Source organism: Hylobates moloch, unplaced genomic scaffold, assembly GCF_009828535.3.
Source record: "Hylobates moloch isolate HMO894 unplaced genomic scaffold, HMol_V3 SCAFFOLD_3, whole genome shotgun sequence".
Lineage (NCBI taxonomy): Eukaryota > Metazoa > Chordata > Mammalia > Primates > Hylobatidae > Hylobates > Hylobates moloch.
Window position 1 is genome coordinate 961,997 of NW_026652278.1, and position 17,675 is coordinate 979,671.

General features: G+C 50.0%; 1 protein-coding gene across 1 annotated transcript in view; it reads right to left on the minus strand.

Annotated features, from left to right (window-relative positions):
• Positions 1-17,675, minus strand: part of INPP5A (inositol polyphosphate-5-phosphatase A) — a 232,645-nt gene that overhangs the window by 165,621 nt on the left and 49,349 nt on the right. The window contains exon 2 of the mRNA XM_058436448.1: positions 1,818-1,859. Within this exon, the coding sequence (XP_058292431.1) occupies positions 1,818-1,859 (42 nt within the window). The remainder of the gene's footprint in view (positions 1-1,817; positions 1,860-17,675) is intronic.

Below are 17,675 nucleotides of genomic sequence, written 5' to 3' on the forward strand. Positions count from 1 at the left end.
TCTGATTTGAGCTGTGTAGGCAGCAGGTTCTGCTCCTGGCTGGTCACACACACCTGAACATTCAGTGAGAGAAAACCTGTGGACCCCTGGAGGGGAGACACGCCAGCAGAGGACAAAGGTTCTACAAGGATGTGGGTCTCCCCGACAGGCACACGCAGCAAGACCCCACCTCACAAGGCAAACCCGCCTCCGCCGCTGGCCCCCCACGTGCAGTTGACATAAAGGACGGGGATGACAAGAGCACTGGATGGGGGTGGCGCGGCAGCTTCAACTCCTGGAGTGTCCTCTTTTTCCAAGTGAGCTCTGAGCAGATGATGTCACACGTTACAGCTAAATTCATCATATCTATGATTTCGATTTGTAAATATATGTTTCCAAAGGGGAAAAATGTCTCTCTTTTGCACATCTGACCAAAGACTCTACAGAGAGATTTGTCAGGTCCCTGTAGAACAATGGCTTCCTCACCACATAGGTGCTAAGCACATACACGTACACACACGCGTGCACACACACACACGCATGCACACATGTGCACACACACGTCCCTGTAGGACAATGGCTTCATCACATGGGTGTTAAGCACACACACGTGCACACACACACACGCACACATGTGCACACACACATGCACACATGTGCACACACACATGCACACATGTGCACACACACATCCCTGTAGGACAATGGCTTCCTCGTCACATGGGTGTGTGTGTTAAGCACACACACATGCACACACACGCCGTTGTCCCTATGGAGGGACTTGGATGCCGGCTACAGAAACACCATTGCATGCTGGGGGCCTCACCACATGGGAGCACTGGCAGGCAGGACACAGGCCCCAGGGCACAGAGGTCCCCAGCCCTCCCGGCTGCCCCAGCTCCAACTCTGGCCCAGCACCTCAGCCCCAGGTCGGGCCACCACCCAGATCCCACACCCCCATGCCCCCACAGAGGGCCCCTGGGCCTCCACTCTGGCCTCCCCAGTCAACAGCCAAACACACTTGAAACAGGATTTCAGTCCCCGGCTCAGCCCTTGCAGTGGGTCTGAGTGTGGCAGCAGCTCCACCATCCAGGCCACCCCACCCTGAAGCTGACCTCACCGCCAGCCCCTGGAGCCGAGCCTGGCCACCATCATGCCCGTGGCCATGTTGCCCTCCTCGCCCGCCTGGCCTCCCCCGTGCACCCAGTCCTCAGAGAGGCCTCTGGCGCCACCCCACAGGTACACACGCTTGGCCACAGGCCCCAGGTGGCTCCTTCCATGAAGACCTGTGAGGGCACCAGCCTGTCTCTTCACAGTGGCATCTGCAGTGTCCGCACCAGAGCACAGCACCGTACCGGGCTCCATAAACACCGGCCCATATTAGACAGGGGGTCTGTGCCTTGGCCTGGCAGTGCCAGCCTGAAACCCTCCAACCGGTCACCTCCCCCAGCCCAGTGCCCACTCTCTGTACAGAGTGCACTGCATGGACCGGGCCTGCTGAGAGGCACACCCAGCCTCGCTGCCAGCTCTCCATGGCCCCACTGGGGATGCTGACCCAGCCCTGGAGGGAGGCCCCAGGTTCTCTGAACCCCGCAGGGAGCGGGGAGGGAGCCGGAATGTGAACAGTGAGCCGGAGGAGGATCTGGCCAGGCTCACCCGCAGGCGACCGACTGTGACACAGAAACGTGTTGCCCAGCACAGGCAGCAGAGCCGAGACCCAGCCACAGCCAGGCCTGCGCTCCCCACAGACACACCAGACTCCATGAGGAATGCCAAAGCAAAAAGGCACCTTATGGCTAAGTAATGAATCCAAAAGAACATGTTTCAGTGGTTCTTACCTGGTAAAATTCCCGAAGCCAGTTCTTCTGCAGGTTTTCTGGCTGTAAATTAAGAAGAAAAAGAAAAGTCAGTCAGACCAGTGGCACAGCCCCAAACAGAGCCAGGAGAAGCTCCTGTGAAGACAACGTGGGGCAGGAGGGGAGGCGCAGCCCAGGCCCACCCTGCATGGAGGAGCTCCACCCGCACGGGGAAACCCCAGGCCCACGCGGGGACCCCGCTCTGTATGGGGGCTCCGCTCTGAAGGCTGTCCCAGGGACGTGGCACACGATGCGGTCTGTCTTAGTAAAGCGCGGGCAGAGTCCCGTGGCCCCCACACGGGTGGCGAGGAGGGGAAGGCTCTGTGTTGCGCCAGCCTCCAGCCTCCCAGGGAAGAGACGGCTCAGCCAGTAACCCAGCCCCAACAGGCAAGACGGTGGCACCTTTCCACACCTGCCGTGCCTGAGCCAAAGCCCCTTCACGGGCACTAGACAAAGCTGAGCTTTGTGGAGTACAAAACATCACAGTTGCACATGGCATTTCTGTGTTTGGGGTGAAGAGCAAGGGGCTTTTACAGAGTCCGTCACAACCGTCAGAATCTTCAGGAAGCACTTGCTAGAGCCATCAACAGAAAACCTACCCCATGCCACAGGCGTGCACACACACACGCACACACACTTGCACACACACGTGCACACACACGCACACACACGTGCACACACACGCAAGGAAACTCCAGCCCCGCCACAGAGACCCAGGCCCCAGGAAGCTCCTGGACAGAATCGGAGGAGCCAAGCGCGAGCCTGAAAATGCCACTGCTTCAGGAGAAGGGACGGCCCAGTCGCTCTCCACCCTGACCGCTCCGCTGAGCCCCAGGCCACCTGGCTGCTCCTGGGCTCTGTGCCAGCTCCGGCCGAGGGCAGCACAGCCATTCAAACCCGCAAGGAGGGAGGTCGCCGCGGACGAGGCTGAGAGCAAGCACTCAGCGCGAGCCGCCCACGCTCAGGAAGCACCCCAGCTCCAACATCGCCCACCGTGGGGGTACGAAGTCAGCATCTAAAAGGGTAGAGTTTCCATTCTGCGAGATAACAAGTTCTAGAGACCTGTTCAACAACGATGTGAATGTACTTAGCACTAAGGAACTGCACACTCGGAAACGGTTAAGGTGGTAAATTTAACGTTGTGGGTTTTTGCCACGATTAAAAACAATAAACAAGGTCCTGCCCCCGCTCCCATTGGGACTAAAGCCCCTGCCCTGGTCTCAGCCTCCGTGGCCGTGGGCACGGGGCCAAGGCGTGCAGGCGGCCAGTGCAGCTGGGCCCAGACTCTGCGCCCACGCAAACGCAACAGCATCACAAGGCTGGCCACACGCCAGGCGCGCTCCTCCTATCACTTGCTGACGGGTCTAAGAACCCTAAAAAGCAGGAAGACTGAATTTTAGATAAATGAATGAAGAAAAAAAAAACCTGACCAAGAAACAAGAGCCTCACAGATCACAGGATGGAGCCGAGAACACCCTGGCTCCAGGCTTCAAGGACACACAAGCCCGGCACACGCACACACAAAGGGAGAGAATCACCCACTGTGGCTCCGAGAGCCCCCATGCCCTGCCCTCTGTGTCCAGGGACCTCCTCGTGGGACCCACACAACCGCCCCAGCAGGAGGGGAGGCCATCAGCCTACATGACTGTCCCGCCACTGAGGACCCGGCAGAAGGAGAAGCTACTGGCCCACGCCACTGTCCCGCCACTGAGGACCCTCAGCCCACGTGGACAGCCTCCCTTGGCCCCAGCTCCTACCAGCAAGTCCCCGTCGAGGGTCCCAGCCCCACATCCAGCTGCAGCTGCGTGCCCAGCAGCCCTGCCCAGGAGCCACCCTAAACACCAAACGCACAAATGCAACAGCGGACACCCGGACACACCGTTCACTGTGCACACCTCACCCCAGCAACACACGCTCCAGCCCAATTCATGGGTCATGACCTCATTTAAATCGTGGATATGACTTCCCCCAACATTGACTGTGGATCCACTGAGGTTAATAAGCCCAGACAGTCCTAATACAGTGCTCTAAACAAAGACATCCGTGTTTGCTGACTGTTTATGAGGAGGCACTCAAAGGCTGTGAAATAATTAGACCAAAAGTCTAAATGAAAAATGAGAGCAAAAACACTCCAAAGAAGGAAGAGAAGAAACACGAAAAAAAGACGAGGCCCTCAAGGCCTTCAGTTCTTGTCTTTGGCATACACCCCAACACTAGTCGGGGTCACTGTGACGGCCGCGGTGACCATGGGGCCCTGCCCAGTGGCCACTTTCTGGCCCGAATGGCACTGCTGCGTCTGCCTGGCTGACCCCAGCTTGGAAGCTCTCCGGGCCTCCTGGGCCTCATCCAACCAGCCTCGCCTTGGCCTCAGTGCCACCGTGTCACTTCCGGGACATCCCCCAGGGGATCCACACCCTCCCCGTCCCCTCCCCATCCCCAACTCCTTCCCCATCCCTCCTGGGGATCCACCCCCTCCCCGTCCCTTCCCCATCCCCGGCCCCTCTCCCCTCCCTCCTGGGGATCCACGCCCTCCCTGTCCCCTCCCCATCCCCAGCCCCTTTCTCCTCCCTCCTGGGGATCCACGCCCTCCCCATCCCTATCCCCTTCCCTCTCTCTCCTGGGGATCCACTCCTTCCCTGTTCCCTCCCCACCTCCCCATCCCCAGCCCCTTCCCCCTACCTCCTGGGGATCCACTCCCTCCCCGTCCCCTCCCCATCCCCAGCCCCTTCCCCACTCCCTCCTGGGGGATCCACGCCCTCCCCATCCCCTTCCCCGCCCCCTCTTAGCAAATCCACCCACTCCCCATCCCTAGCCCCTTCCCCACTCCCTCCTGGTGGATCCACCCACTCCCCATCCCCAGCCCCTTCCCACTCCCTCCTCGGGGATCTCCCTGCTCTGTCCTCACCTGCTTCCAGTCTACACTCCACAGGCAGCCAGGATGATTCTCAGAAAACACAAGTGGATCCACCCTCCAGGGCCCTCCTGCTCTCTCAGGGTAAAGGGCAAAGGCCTTCCAGGTCTGCACAGCCACCAGGCCCTGAGCCCGTGGCCTCCCTGCCCTCCCCTCCACCTGCTTTGCTCTGAGTCTCAGACATTTGGTCCTCTGGCCCCAGGGCCTTTGCACTCTCTCTTTGCAGACTGGCAACGGCCCCCATGCCTTCACTGCTCACAGGTCTGGTCAAATACCGTCTTCTCCATCAGTTCAATTTTCCCTGGGTCACTGAGCTTCCCCAGACCAATAGGTAACCCCTAATCCCAGCGTTTTTCCATCCTGAGCAGTGAGGCTGCATCATATTCCTTCCCTGTCTTCCCTCCGTCCAGGAAAAGGACATTTCACTCTGCAGCCCCACAGACCACAGTGTGCAAGTAGGATAGCTTGAGGAGTTGATATGACAAGAAAACCTTTCCAACTACTATCGAGCTCTGGGTAAACACACCATAAGGAAGATTAAGACACTCCTTTCCCCCCAAACCTCACCAAGTAACAAACGGGGGGAAGAGGAAGAGAAGGATGCTCCAGGGGCAACAAAACAGGGTCTGACTGCATCCTCACTCCTGAACGTAGCAGTCACGGGAAGGGAGGATGCTTGCAGGGCAAGCGTCAGAGAGGGGACCCTGACAGCACAGGGTGTGCCGGAGAGGGGACCCTGACAGCGCAGGGTGGGACGGAGAGTGGACCCTGACAGCACAGGAGCACAGGGTGCACCAGAGAGGGGACCCTGATGGCGCAAGGTGGGACAGAGAGGGGACCCTGACAGCGCAGGGTGGGACGGAAAGCGGACCCTGACAGCACAGGAGCACAGGGTGCACCAGAGAGGGGACCCTGACGGCACAGGGTGCACTGGAGAGGGGACCCTGACAGCACAGGGTGGGACGGAGAGTGGACCCTGAGAGCGCAGGGCGGGATGGAGAGCGGACCCTGACGGCACAGGGCAGAACTCAGGTGACACAGCAGAGCCCAGAACTCAGAAAGGAAAGACCACAGTGACCCACACCATGTCCACACAGTACAGAACCAAGGGCTGAAAACGGAGGCAAGGAAAGGTGGAACAGAGTGTCTCTGTTACAAACTAACAAAACACAACTAATAGAATCTATTAAATCTGCAAGTGGGGCCCCGGAGCTGAGAGGCTGCCTAAGAATCATGATACCTTCCAAACCAGAGCATTTATAAACGTGCTCTAAAATTAAAATGTATTCTTAAACACTACATTCTTCAAGTTTAGAAAAGTCTTCTTATCCTTAGAGGAATTGTAGAGCTTTATCTCTTGCACCAATAAATATTTATCTCAAATTCAGAAGTTCCCTGAGTTTCACTTCAGTGTCTGTTTCTCTTGACAATCTGAGCGGGATTAAATTTAACTGGTGAAGCACAGCCTGTCCTCCTTGCTGGAGCTCTGCAGACTGGGATGACGTTTATCCCACGTGGACAAGGGTTCTTTCTGGGTAGTGGGAGCTGGAGTGATCTGTAATTTTCTATAGTGCATATTCTTAAGGGAAGGGGGAAATAGACCTTATAAAATGATTCCATTTTAGCGGGAAGTACTAAAAAACTGAGATGATCTTTAGCGTGTTTGCTATACAGCCCCTAATAGAGAACACTCGCATGAGAGACCAAGATGCCAGAGGCAGCCTGGCCCACAGCCGCCCAGAAGGCCCAACTCTTCCCATTTGTAGCCTCAGAAGGCGGAGACGTGGGCAGGAGAGATTGAGGCATTTCACACTGCTGAGGGAAGAGGCATTAATTGACGAGCAATACTAGGACTAGTTAAATATTTACTTTTAAAATGCTATATTAGATCCTTTATTCCACAAAGAAATTAAACTCCAGATGGATTCAGAAGATGTAAACATAACACTTGAAACCACAAAGGAATCAGGAGAGAAAATAAGCAAATGGCTGCCGTCGTGGTAGAAAAACAGCCTTTCTAGACACAAAAGGAAAGAAAGGACCTCTGAGAGAGAACGTGCCTGTAGATTACCACCCACGGTGAACGCACTCAATAGTGGATGACAGAAAGCCTTCCCCGTAAGAGCAGGAACACCAGGACGCCCGCGCTCATCACTGCCATTCAACACTGCACCGGGAGGCCCAGCCTGGGCAATTAGGCAAGAAAATGAAAGAAAAGGTACCCGAATGGGAACGGAAGAAGTAAAATTATCTGTTCACAGACTACATGCTCTTACGTATTCCACCAAAAAATTGATAGAAATAAGGCCAGGCGCAGTGGCTCATACTGGCAATCCCAGCACTTTGGGAGGCCGAGGTGGGTGGATCACCTGAGGTTGGGAGTTCAAGACCAGCCTGGCCAACATGACAAAACCCCATCTCTACTAAAAATACAAAAAATTAGCCAGGCATGGTGGTGCGTGCCTGTGGTCCCAGCTACTCAGGAAGCTGAGGCAGGAGAATCACCTGAATCCGGAGGCAGAGGTTGCAGTGAGCCGAGACTGTGTCACTGCATTCCAGCCTGGGTGACAGAACGAGACTCCATCACAAAAATTCAGCAATTCAGCAACGTGGCAGGATATAAGATCAACACACAAACAACACTAACAATGAACAACGTGAAAAGAAAATGTTTTAAAATCCCATTTATAACAGCATCAAAAAGAATAAAAAACTTAGAAATAAACTTAACCAAGGAGGCAAAAGACTTGAACACTGAAAACTACAAAATGTTGCTGAAAGAAATTCAGATATCCATTCCGTGTTCACAAACTGGAAGAGTTTATGTTATTAAGATGCTGATGCTACCCAAAGAGACCTGTAGATTCAGTTCCATTTATATCAAAACCCCAATGGCTTTCTTTTGCAGAAATAGAAAAATCCGTGCTAAAATTCATATGGAATCTCAAGGGACCCTGAATAGCAAAAAATAGCCTTAAAAAAGAAGAACAAATTGGAAACCTCATACTTCCTTATGTGGAACTTACTACAACCTACAGTAAGCAGTCAAAACAGTGTGGTCCTGGCACAAGACAGACATGTGGATCAATGGAATGGAATAAAGAGCCTTGTATATATGGTCAAATGATTTTTGACAGTGGTGTCAATACCATTCACTGGGGAAAAGAACAGTCCTTTCAACAAATGAGGCTGGGAAAACTGGATAACCACATGCAAAAGAATGAAGCTGGTTTCTTACCTTACACCACAGACAAAAATTAACTCAAAATGGATCAAAAATCTAAAACTATAAAATTCTTAGAAGAAAACATAGGGGAGAAACTTTGTGACACTGGATTTGACAATGACTTCTTAAAGGCAATATCCAAAGCACAGGCAACAAAAGGAAAAACAGACAAGCTGGACATCAAACTCAACAACTTTTGTGCATCAAAACCACTATCAATAGGATGAAAGACAAGCCACAGGATGGAAGAGAACATCTGCAAGTCATGTGTCTGGTAATGGGTTAATATTCAGAATATATTTTTAAACCTCCTACAACTCAACAACAAAAGGACATACAACCCCATTAAAAATAGGAAAAGGACCTGAACAGTTTTCTAAAGAAGACATATGAAATGGTCAACAAGCACATGAAAGGATGTTCATTATCCCTAATCATTAAGGAAATGCAAATGAAAACCATAATGAAACACCATTTCACACCCATTAGGATGGATAGGATGGATATTATACAAAATAAAACATTAAAATTGAAAACAGAAAATAATAAGTGTTGGGATGAGGTGGAGAAATGGGACCCTTGTGCACTGCTGGTGGGAATGTAACATGGTGCCATCACTACGAAGAAAAACGGCAGCTCCTCTAAAAACTAAACAGAATTACTATACAGTGAAGCAATTCCACTGCTGGCTATATTCCTGATGTGGTTTGGCTGTGTCCCCACCCAAATCTCAACTTGAATTGTATCTCCCAGAATTCCCATGTGTTGTGGGAGGGACCCAGGGGGAGGTAATTGAATTATGGGGGCCAGTCTTTCCCATGCTATTCTCGTGATAGTGAATAAGTCTCATGAGATCTGATGGGTTTATTGGGGTTTCTGCTTTTGCTTCATTCTCATTTTCTCTTGCCACTGCCATGTAAGAAGTGCCTTTTGTCTCCTGCCATGATTCTGGGGCCGCCCCAGGCATGTGGAACTGTAAGTCCAATTAAACCTCTTTTTCTTCCCAGTCTCAGGTATGTCTTTATTGGCAGTGTGAAAACAAACTAATATGGTAAATTGGCACCAGGAGTGGGGTATTGCTGAAAAGATACCCGAAAATGTGGAAGAGACTTTGGAACTGTGTTAACAGGCAGAGGTTGGAACAGTTTGAAGGGATGAGAAGACAACAGGAAAATGTGGGAAAGTTTGGAACTTCCTAGAGACTTGCTGAATGGCTTTGCCCAAAATGCCAACAGCAATACGGACAGTAAAATCCAGGCTGAGGTGGTCTCAGATAGAGATGAGGAACTCATTGGGAACTGGAGCGAAGGTGACCCTTGTTATGTTTCAGCAAAGAGACTGGCAGCATTTTGCCTGTGCCCTAGAGATGTGTGGAACTTTGAACTGGAGAGATGATTTAGGGTATCTGGTGGAAGGAATTTCTAAACAGCAAAACATTCAAGAGGTGACTTGAGTACTGTTAAAGGCGTTCAGTTTTATAAGGGAAGCAGAGCATAAAAGCTTGGAAAATTTGAAGCCTGAATATGTGATAGAAAAGAAAAACCTATTTTCTGGGGAGAAACTCAAGTCAGCTGCAGAAATTTGGGTAAGTAGCAAGGAGCCTGGTGTTAATCCCCAAGACCATGGGGAAAATGTCTCCAGGCCATGTTAGAGACCTTCATGGCAACACCTCCCATCACAGACCCAGAGGCCCAGGAAGAAAAACTGGTTTCATGGGCCAGGCCCAGGGTCCCCGTCATGTGTGCAGCCTAGGGTCTTGGTGACCTGCATCCCAGCCACTCCAGCCGTGGCTAAAAGAGGCCAACATACAGCTCGGGCTGTGGCTTCAGAGAGTGGAAGCCCCAAGCCTTGGCAGCGTCCAGTGGTGTTGAGCCTTCAGGTGCACAGAAGAACTGAGGTTTGGGAACCTCTGCCCAGATTTCAGAAGATGTATGAAAATGCCTGGATGTCCAGGCAAAAGTTTGCTGCAGGGGTGGGGCCCTCATGGAGAATCTCTGCTAGGGCAGGGCGGAAGGGTAATGTGGGGTCAGAGACCCCACACAGAGTCTCTATTGGGGCGATGCCTAGTGTAGCTGTGAGAAGAGGCCCACCATCCTCCAGACCTCAGAATGGTAGATCCACCAACAGCTTGCACTGTGTGCCTGGAAAAGCTGCAGACACTCAATGCCAGCCCATGAAAGCAGCCAAGAGGGAGGCTGTACCGTGCAGAACCGCAGGGGCAGAGCTGCCCAAGATTGTGGGAGCACACCTCTTGCATCAGTGTGACCTAGATGTGAGACCAGGAGTCAAAGGAGATCATTCTGGAGCTTTAAAATTTGACTGCCCCGCTGGATTTCGGACTTGCATGGGCCCTGTAACCCCTTTGTTTTGGCCAATTTCCCCCATCTGGAATGGCTGTATTTATACCTGCACCCCCATTGTATCCAGTAAGTAACTAGCTTGCTTTTGATTTTACAGGCTCATACATGAAAGGGACTTGCCTTGTCTCAGATAAGACTGGACTGTGGACTTTTGGGTTAATGCTGCAATGAGTTAAGACTTTGGGAGACTGTTGGGAAGGCATAACTGGTTTTGAAATGTGAGGACATGAGGTTTGGAGGGGCCAGGGGTGGAATGATATGGTTTGGCTATGTCCCCACCCAAATCTCACTTGAATTGTATCTCCCAGAATTCCCACCTGTTGTGGGAAGAACCCAGGGGGAGGTAATTGAATCATGGGGGCTGGTCTTTGCTGTGCTATTCCCACGATACTGAATAAGTCTCAAGAGATCTGATGGGCTTATCAGAGGTTTCTGCTTTGGCTTCTCTCTCATTTTCTCTTGCTGCAGCCATTTAAGAAGTGCCTTTCACCTCCTGCCATGATTCTGAGGCCTCTCCAGCCATGTGGAACTATAAGTCCAATTAAGCCTCTTTTTCTTCCCAGTCTCAGGTATGTCTTTATCAGCAGCATGAAAATGAACTAATACAATTCCCAAAAGAACTGAAATTAGGAACTTAAACAGATATCTGTACACCCACAATCAGCCAAAAGCTAGAAGAAACCCAAGTGTCCATCCACGGATAAATGGATAAAATGTGGTCTATCCACATAATTCAGCCTTAAAAAGGAAGGGTATTTTGACTAGGCAACAACCTTGAGAGCATTATGCTAAGGAAAATAAGCCAAACACAAAAAGACAAAGATTGTATGATCCTACTCATGTGAGATATCTGGAGTCATCAGATTCATGGAGACAGAAAGTAAAATGTTGGTGACAAAGGAGCCGGGGGCAGACAGGGACTCAGTGTTTAACGAGGACAGAGCTGCAGTTTTACAAGGAGATGGATGGCAGTGATGGTTACGCAACATTATGAATGCATTTCATGCCACTGAATTGCACCCTTAAACATGGTTAAGATGGAAAATTTTACACCTATTTTACCACATTAAAAAGGTGGAGGTAATCTCCATAGCCACAGCGCCACTCAAGCAGCCGAGCCACACGCCGAGGCTCCACACGTCTGAGAGCTGCACTTTACTCACCTCATATAAAATGAAAAAAAAAAAAGAGCAAGTCCTGACTCTAGCGGCAGGAAGAGTAGGTCCCAGACACCCAAGCGAAATCAAACAGAAACTGCAATTGAAATTAAAACAGGCAGTAAATCTGAGACCTGCCCAAAAGGTCCAGAGTCACTACACGTAGCACAGCCCCACAGCACGCACCACAGTCCCAGTCACTACGCGTACCACAGCCCCACAGCAAGCACCACAGGCCCAGAGTCACTACGCGTAGCACAGCTCCGCAGAACACACCAAAGGACAAAACACTGGAAACAGAGGAACAAGCAGACACGCGCAATGCACATAGACGTCAATACAGTTTTTACAAATGCATACAAACATATCCCCATCCAACATGTAACACTATTGTTTAACTTGCCTAATGCATTCCTGAAGATGTGTAAGAAATTATATAATTTCTTAAAATTCACAACTGAAATGACAATATAATATCCTAATATGTGACTCAAATTTTATCCCACTGAATGTAAGGACTTTCACAACAAACCACAATATCCTCAATGAAGAAAATCTGGATATAGAAACTTCCCACCACCTGCAGGAACAGGGGAGATGGCCTGAGTCCTTGTGGATGAGCTGACAGACCACATCCAGACACCCTGACACATCTTCTGAGACTCTGAGAGAAGAGGGAGAGGACAGTAGCACAAACACTGGCAAGAACAGAAAAGGTTCTGTCACTTAGGGCTTCAAATTACTAGAAAATAACCCCTCGGCCATGAAAACACAAGCAAGTGCATGTGCATACACACACACATGCACACACACACTCACATGCACACACACGCACACACATGCATGCACACATGCACACATGCACATACCCATGCACACACATGCAAACACATGCACGCATACACACACACATGCACACACGTACAGGAGCCTGCACACACACACGCACACATGCACACACGTACAGGAGCCTGCACACACACGTGCATGCACACACATGCATGCACACACGCACACGCACACATGCACACACACAGGAGCCTGCACAAACACACATGCATGCACACACACTCACATGCACACACACGCACACACCCACAAGCATACACATATGCACACATGCATGCACACAAATGCACACACGTACAGGAGCCTGCACACAAACACACATGCATGCATACACATGTACACAAACATGCACACACACGCACACACACTTGGGCGTCCTCTTCTGCCAAGATCAAAGACAAAAAAAAAAAATTTTGAATGTACATGTGCCAGAAGCTTTTATAAAATTAGACCCTGCCTACCACGACACCCTTTAATTGAGGGCCATTCATCCTGCCCAAACTGGTCTTTGCTGGGCCATGCCACCACGCCGCCACACCGCCACGCCACGTCCATGTAGCTGTCCCACTGGGTGATGGGCACAAACTAGAGAGACTGGACGCTTTCCCAGGAGCAACTCTGGCAAGAAGTCCTTGGAGGCACAGCCATGTTTGGTTAATGTAGTTATTTTTAAAACCACTGAAGTGAGAGTAAAAGATAAACAAACTAAGTCTTAAAGAAATGCTCAAATTTCAGCCCACAGGCCAAGCAGCTCTGCATGTGTTCGGCCACCATATGAAAGAAAGCACATGCCTTCTTTTTCTCTTAAACACCCAAAAATTCTTCTCTTGGTCTCAAAGAATAATACAAAAACTATGAAAATACGGGAAATGTTAAAAAAAAAAAAACTCATTCCTTTCAAATGTGGAACTCTATTTCTGGGAGTCAGTCCTTAAAAAAGTAATTCTAAAGAGCAAAAATGCTGTGTCAACAAAGAAGTTCATAATAGCATCATTTATAAGAGAATTACAATTAGAATACTACAGAAGAATATTACAGAAGGCACCTCAATAAAGTTACACAGGGCATCCACGGAAGGAAAGAAGAGGGAAGCATCAAAAACAAATTTATTGGATAAAACATGATGTGGAGATAGACAGGGCACCAGTGACAAACACTAAAACGTAGGTAAGGAAGGCAGTGAGCTACACACTCACCAACAAACACCGCAATGTAGGTAAGAAAGTGAGCTACACACTCACCAACAAACACCACAATGTAGGTGAGGACGGCAGCGAACTACACAGTTACCAGTGGTTAAAATAACAAGTATTAGGTATATGTTATCAAAGTAAAGATTTACAATGAGCACACAATGACACGGAAGTCACTTATACCCTAAAAAAAACGGATTGAACACAAAATAAATCAGACCTCACACAAGCCCCCACCGGCAGCGAGCAGCCCACATGGCCACCTGCAGACGCGGCCCTGCAGAAACTGCATGCCCTGGCCCCCCTCCTCGCTGTGGCCAATGCAAAGGCACAGCTGGCCCCCGAGGGTCCGCAAGGACTCCCGAAAGGGCACCAGCACGTCACAGGAGCCCCTCATGCCGAGCGCTGTCAGCACTCCCAACAGTATTCTCAATAGGAAAAGGGAAAAAGACAGAAAAAAACGCCCAAAGGTTGGAGAGGGTATTTGAGGCAGAGGTATTTCTTTCTCTCTTCTTTATTTTTAACATGCCTATAATCATCATGCATTACTTTCCTATTTTTTAACTCTTAATTTTAAAGGCTTTAGGAAGAAGAAAACAATGAAAGCCACTTTGGCCAGCATCTTAAATAACTGCCTGTCACTAAGAGCAATAACAAAGGGCAAATGGCAGACCGGGAGAACCATGGAGAACCTCACACAGCCTGCAGGGCTGGCAGGGGGACCGCCTACTAGAGAGCTCAGGCAGGCAGCTGTGGGGCAGAAGTCCCCACCTCAGGAAGAGCTGCTACAACTGAGCCAGCAAAGACAACCATCCAAACACACATGCCACACACGTGCAGCACACAGACCATCACACCACACATACGCACCACACACACACGCATGCACCACACACCACCCATGCACAGGCACACAAACGCACCCCACACACTCACCACACGCCTATGCGTGCAGGCACACCTACACACACACACACACACACACACACACGCACCACACACCACCCGTGCACAGGTACACAAACGCACCCCACACGCTCACCACACGCCTATGCATGTGGGCACACCTACACACACACACACACACACACATGCACCACACACCACCCGTGCACAGGCACACAAACGCACCCCACACGCTCACCACACGCCTATGCACGTGGGCACACCTACACACACACACACACACACACACATGCACCACACACCACCCGTGCACAGGCACACAAACGCACCCCACACACTCACCACACGCCTATGCATGTGGGCACACCTACACACACACATCCAAAAACCACCTAGGCTGTTGCTACAGCACTGGTCGGTGCAGATGACGGAATGTTTCCACCGACGCAGGAAGTCTCAGTACGTTCTGCAGTGATGGACACGTTCTAGACCTGCACTAGCCACATCTGCCCTTTAAATGAGGCTACTGGTGACTGACCAATTTTTTTATTGTATGTAATTTTAGTTCATTTAAATTTTAATAATCACATGTGGTTAGAGGCTACGTTACTACACAGCACAGCTCTAGCCCACAGCACAAGAAGGAAAGCTCTAAGGTCCTATTATGAGACAAACATAACATTGGCATATAAACAGGATGAAGACAGCGTACGTGCAAAAGGGAAACCTTCAAACCAGCCTCATGTGTGCACTCGTGTGTGTGCCGCAACACACACACCCCAGAGATCCAGCAGCACGTTAAAAACTTCACACACAGTAAGCAGGCGAGTGACTATTCTATACATACATGGATGATTCACTGTTAGGAAAACTGCTAATACAACTGATCACACCAACAGATCTAAAGAAGTCTAATGATTCTCTTTATAGTTCCTGGCAAACTTAAAGAATTCCAGTTATGGTTGCAACATATAAGAGCTTTGAAAATTTCCAAAATTAGTGCCAGACACCAAACCACAGATCCATGGAGCCCAGAGAATATCAAGCAGAATAAATACCAAACAAGCTATACCTAGGCGGATCATATCCCAATTGTAGAAAATCACGAACAAAGAAAATCTTGAAAGCAGCAAGAAAAAGATACATCTTAGCTACAGAGGAACAAGGACAAGAATTAGAGTGAACGTGTCAACAGAAACCACACCAGCAATCAGAGAGTGGAGGGACAAGCCCCCCACCCCAGTCATGTGCGCAGCAAAATCATCCTTCAAAAGTGAAAGAAAAATAAACTTTCTCACACAAAAAAGGAGACATGCCCTGTAAGTCATGTTTAAAAAGTTCTTCAGGGAGGAGAATATGACACAAGTCAAAATTCCAGATGTACATAGGAAAGGAAGAATGATGGAGAAGGAATAAATGAAGGTTAATTTTTTTTAAGTTTACTGAAAAGTTCTTCAATTAAAGTCAACAAGCATCTGTCACAAAATTGTAATGCAGGATTCCAGCAGGCCCGCAGGGCTCCCCATGCCCCAAATTCGCATCCAGGGTAATCCCCGTCCTCAGTGCAGGTGGGACCTATGAACCGGGGAAGACGGCGCGCCCATGCATAGGCGGAGGCAAGGGTGAAAGGGTCAGGCAGGCGTAATGAAGCTCCATGTCCAGCTGATCTTAGGTTAATCAAAAGGGAGATAATCCTAGGTGGGTGTCATCTTATCGAAGAGCCACTTCAGAGTGAGTCTAAAGGTCTGAGGCGGTAAGAAGAGGGCAGTCTCTCCCCCATGGGCTCTGGCACGAGAAGCTGTGAGTCCTACAACCACAGGGAGATGATATCTGCCAAGCACCCGAGGCAGTCTGAGAGCAGGCCCTGCCTAGTTGGGCCTCCAGATGAGAACACAGCCCCCTGAGAACAGGCAACCTGACTGCAGCCGTGTGAGACCTGAGCGAAAGACCCAGCAGGCTGGGCCGATCTCCACCCTACAGAAGCATGAAACAACAAACTGGTGTTATTTTAAGCCACGACGTCTGTGGCCACCTGTTACACAGCACAGAAAGTCCTGCGTGTGCCTCAGATTACGACTATACATGTCTGTATCAGAAAATAAAATTAATATTATTTTAAACATCTTTGGCCAGGCACAGTGGCTCACGCCTGTGATCCGAGCACTTTGGAAAGCCGAGGTGGGTGGATCACCTGAGATCAGGAGTTTGTGACCAGCCTGGCCAACATCGTGAAACCCCATCTCTACTAAAAATAGCTGGGTGTGGTGGTGCATGCCTGTAGTCCCAGCTACTCGGGAGGCTGAGGCAGGAGAATCCCTTGAACCCAGGAGGCGGAGGCTGCAGTGAGCTGAGGTGGTGCCACTGCACTCCAGACTGGGCCACAGAGCAAGACTCCATTTCAAAAAAAAAAAAAAAAAAATTTGCCCCACTTAGATTTTGTTTTGGTATTATGTCTACAGTAAGACCCCAATTTAAACCTTTCCCCGAATAGTTAACAAACTATCCTACAATAGATCGTTAAACTGTACGAATCCTCCTGTTCCTCACACTACTATGTAGTCAACCTGTCCCTCCCTCTCTCAGGTAGCTTTACCAAATGTGTGCTTCATTTATGTTTTCAAACTGTTGCCATTTCCTTAATTTACTGTCTTTCTGGGGTTTTTTTTCTGTATTTTATTCAATAATTTTTGGATTTATATAATCCTTCCATAATTCCCTCATTTATGGCACAGTTCTATACTCTAGCCTTATGAGTGAAACACTTTGTCTGTTCACTGTTATTATTTCTTGTTTAATAGCAACAACGCTGAATACCATGCTGAATACCATATGAGACGTGGATTCGAAACATCCCACCCCACACACGCTGACGCCTCGTCCCAGAGCCGGCTCCTTCCTCCTGGGCAAACCCAGCATTCCCTCGGACACCGAAACACAGCAAGCGCGCCCGTTACACCCAGGGCCATTTCACCTGACATATCAGGGGAGGGAATGAGACCCGAAAGGGAACAAATGCGGAGGCACAGCTCCGGGAAAGGAGACCTGAGCTCCCTGCACCTGCGGACGGCGTCACAGCACACCTGGAGGAGCAGAGAAGCAGGGAGAAAAAGCACAGACAACAAGAGAACCCAGGAAAGCAGGAGGTCCCGAAATTAACAGACAAAACAACAGCCATCACAGACACCAACAACAACCAGGCAGAAGGCCTGCTGGAAGAGAAGACCCGCTTCCAATGCAA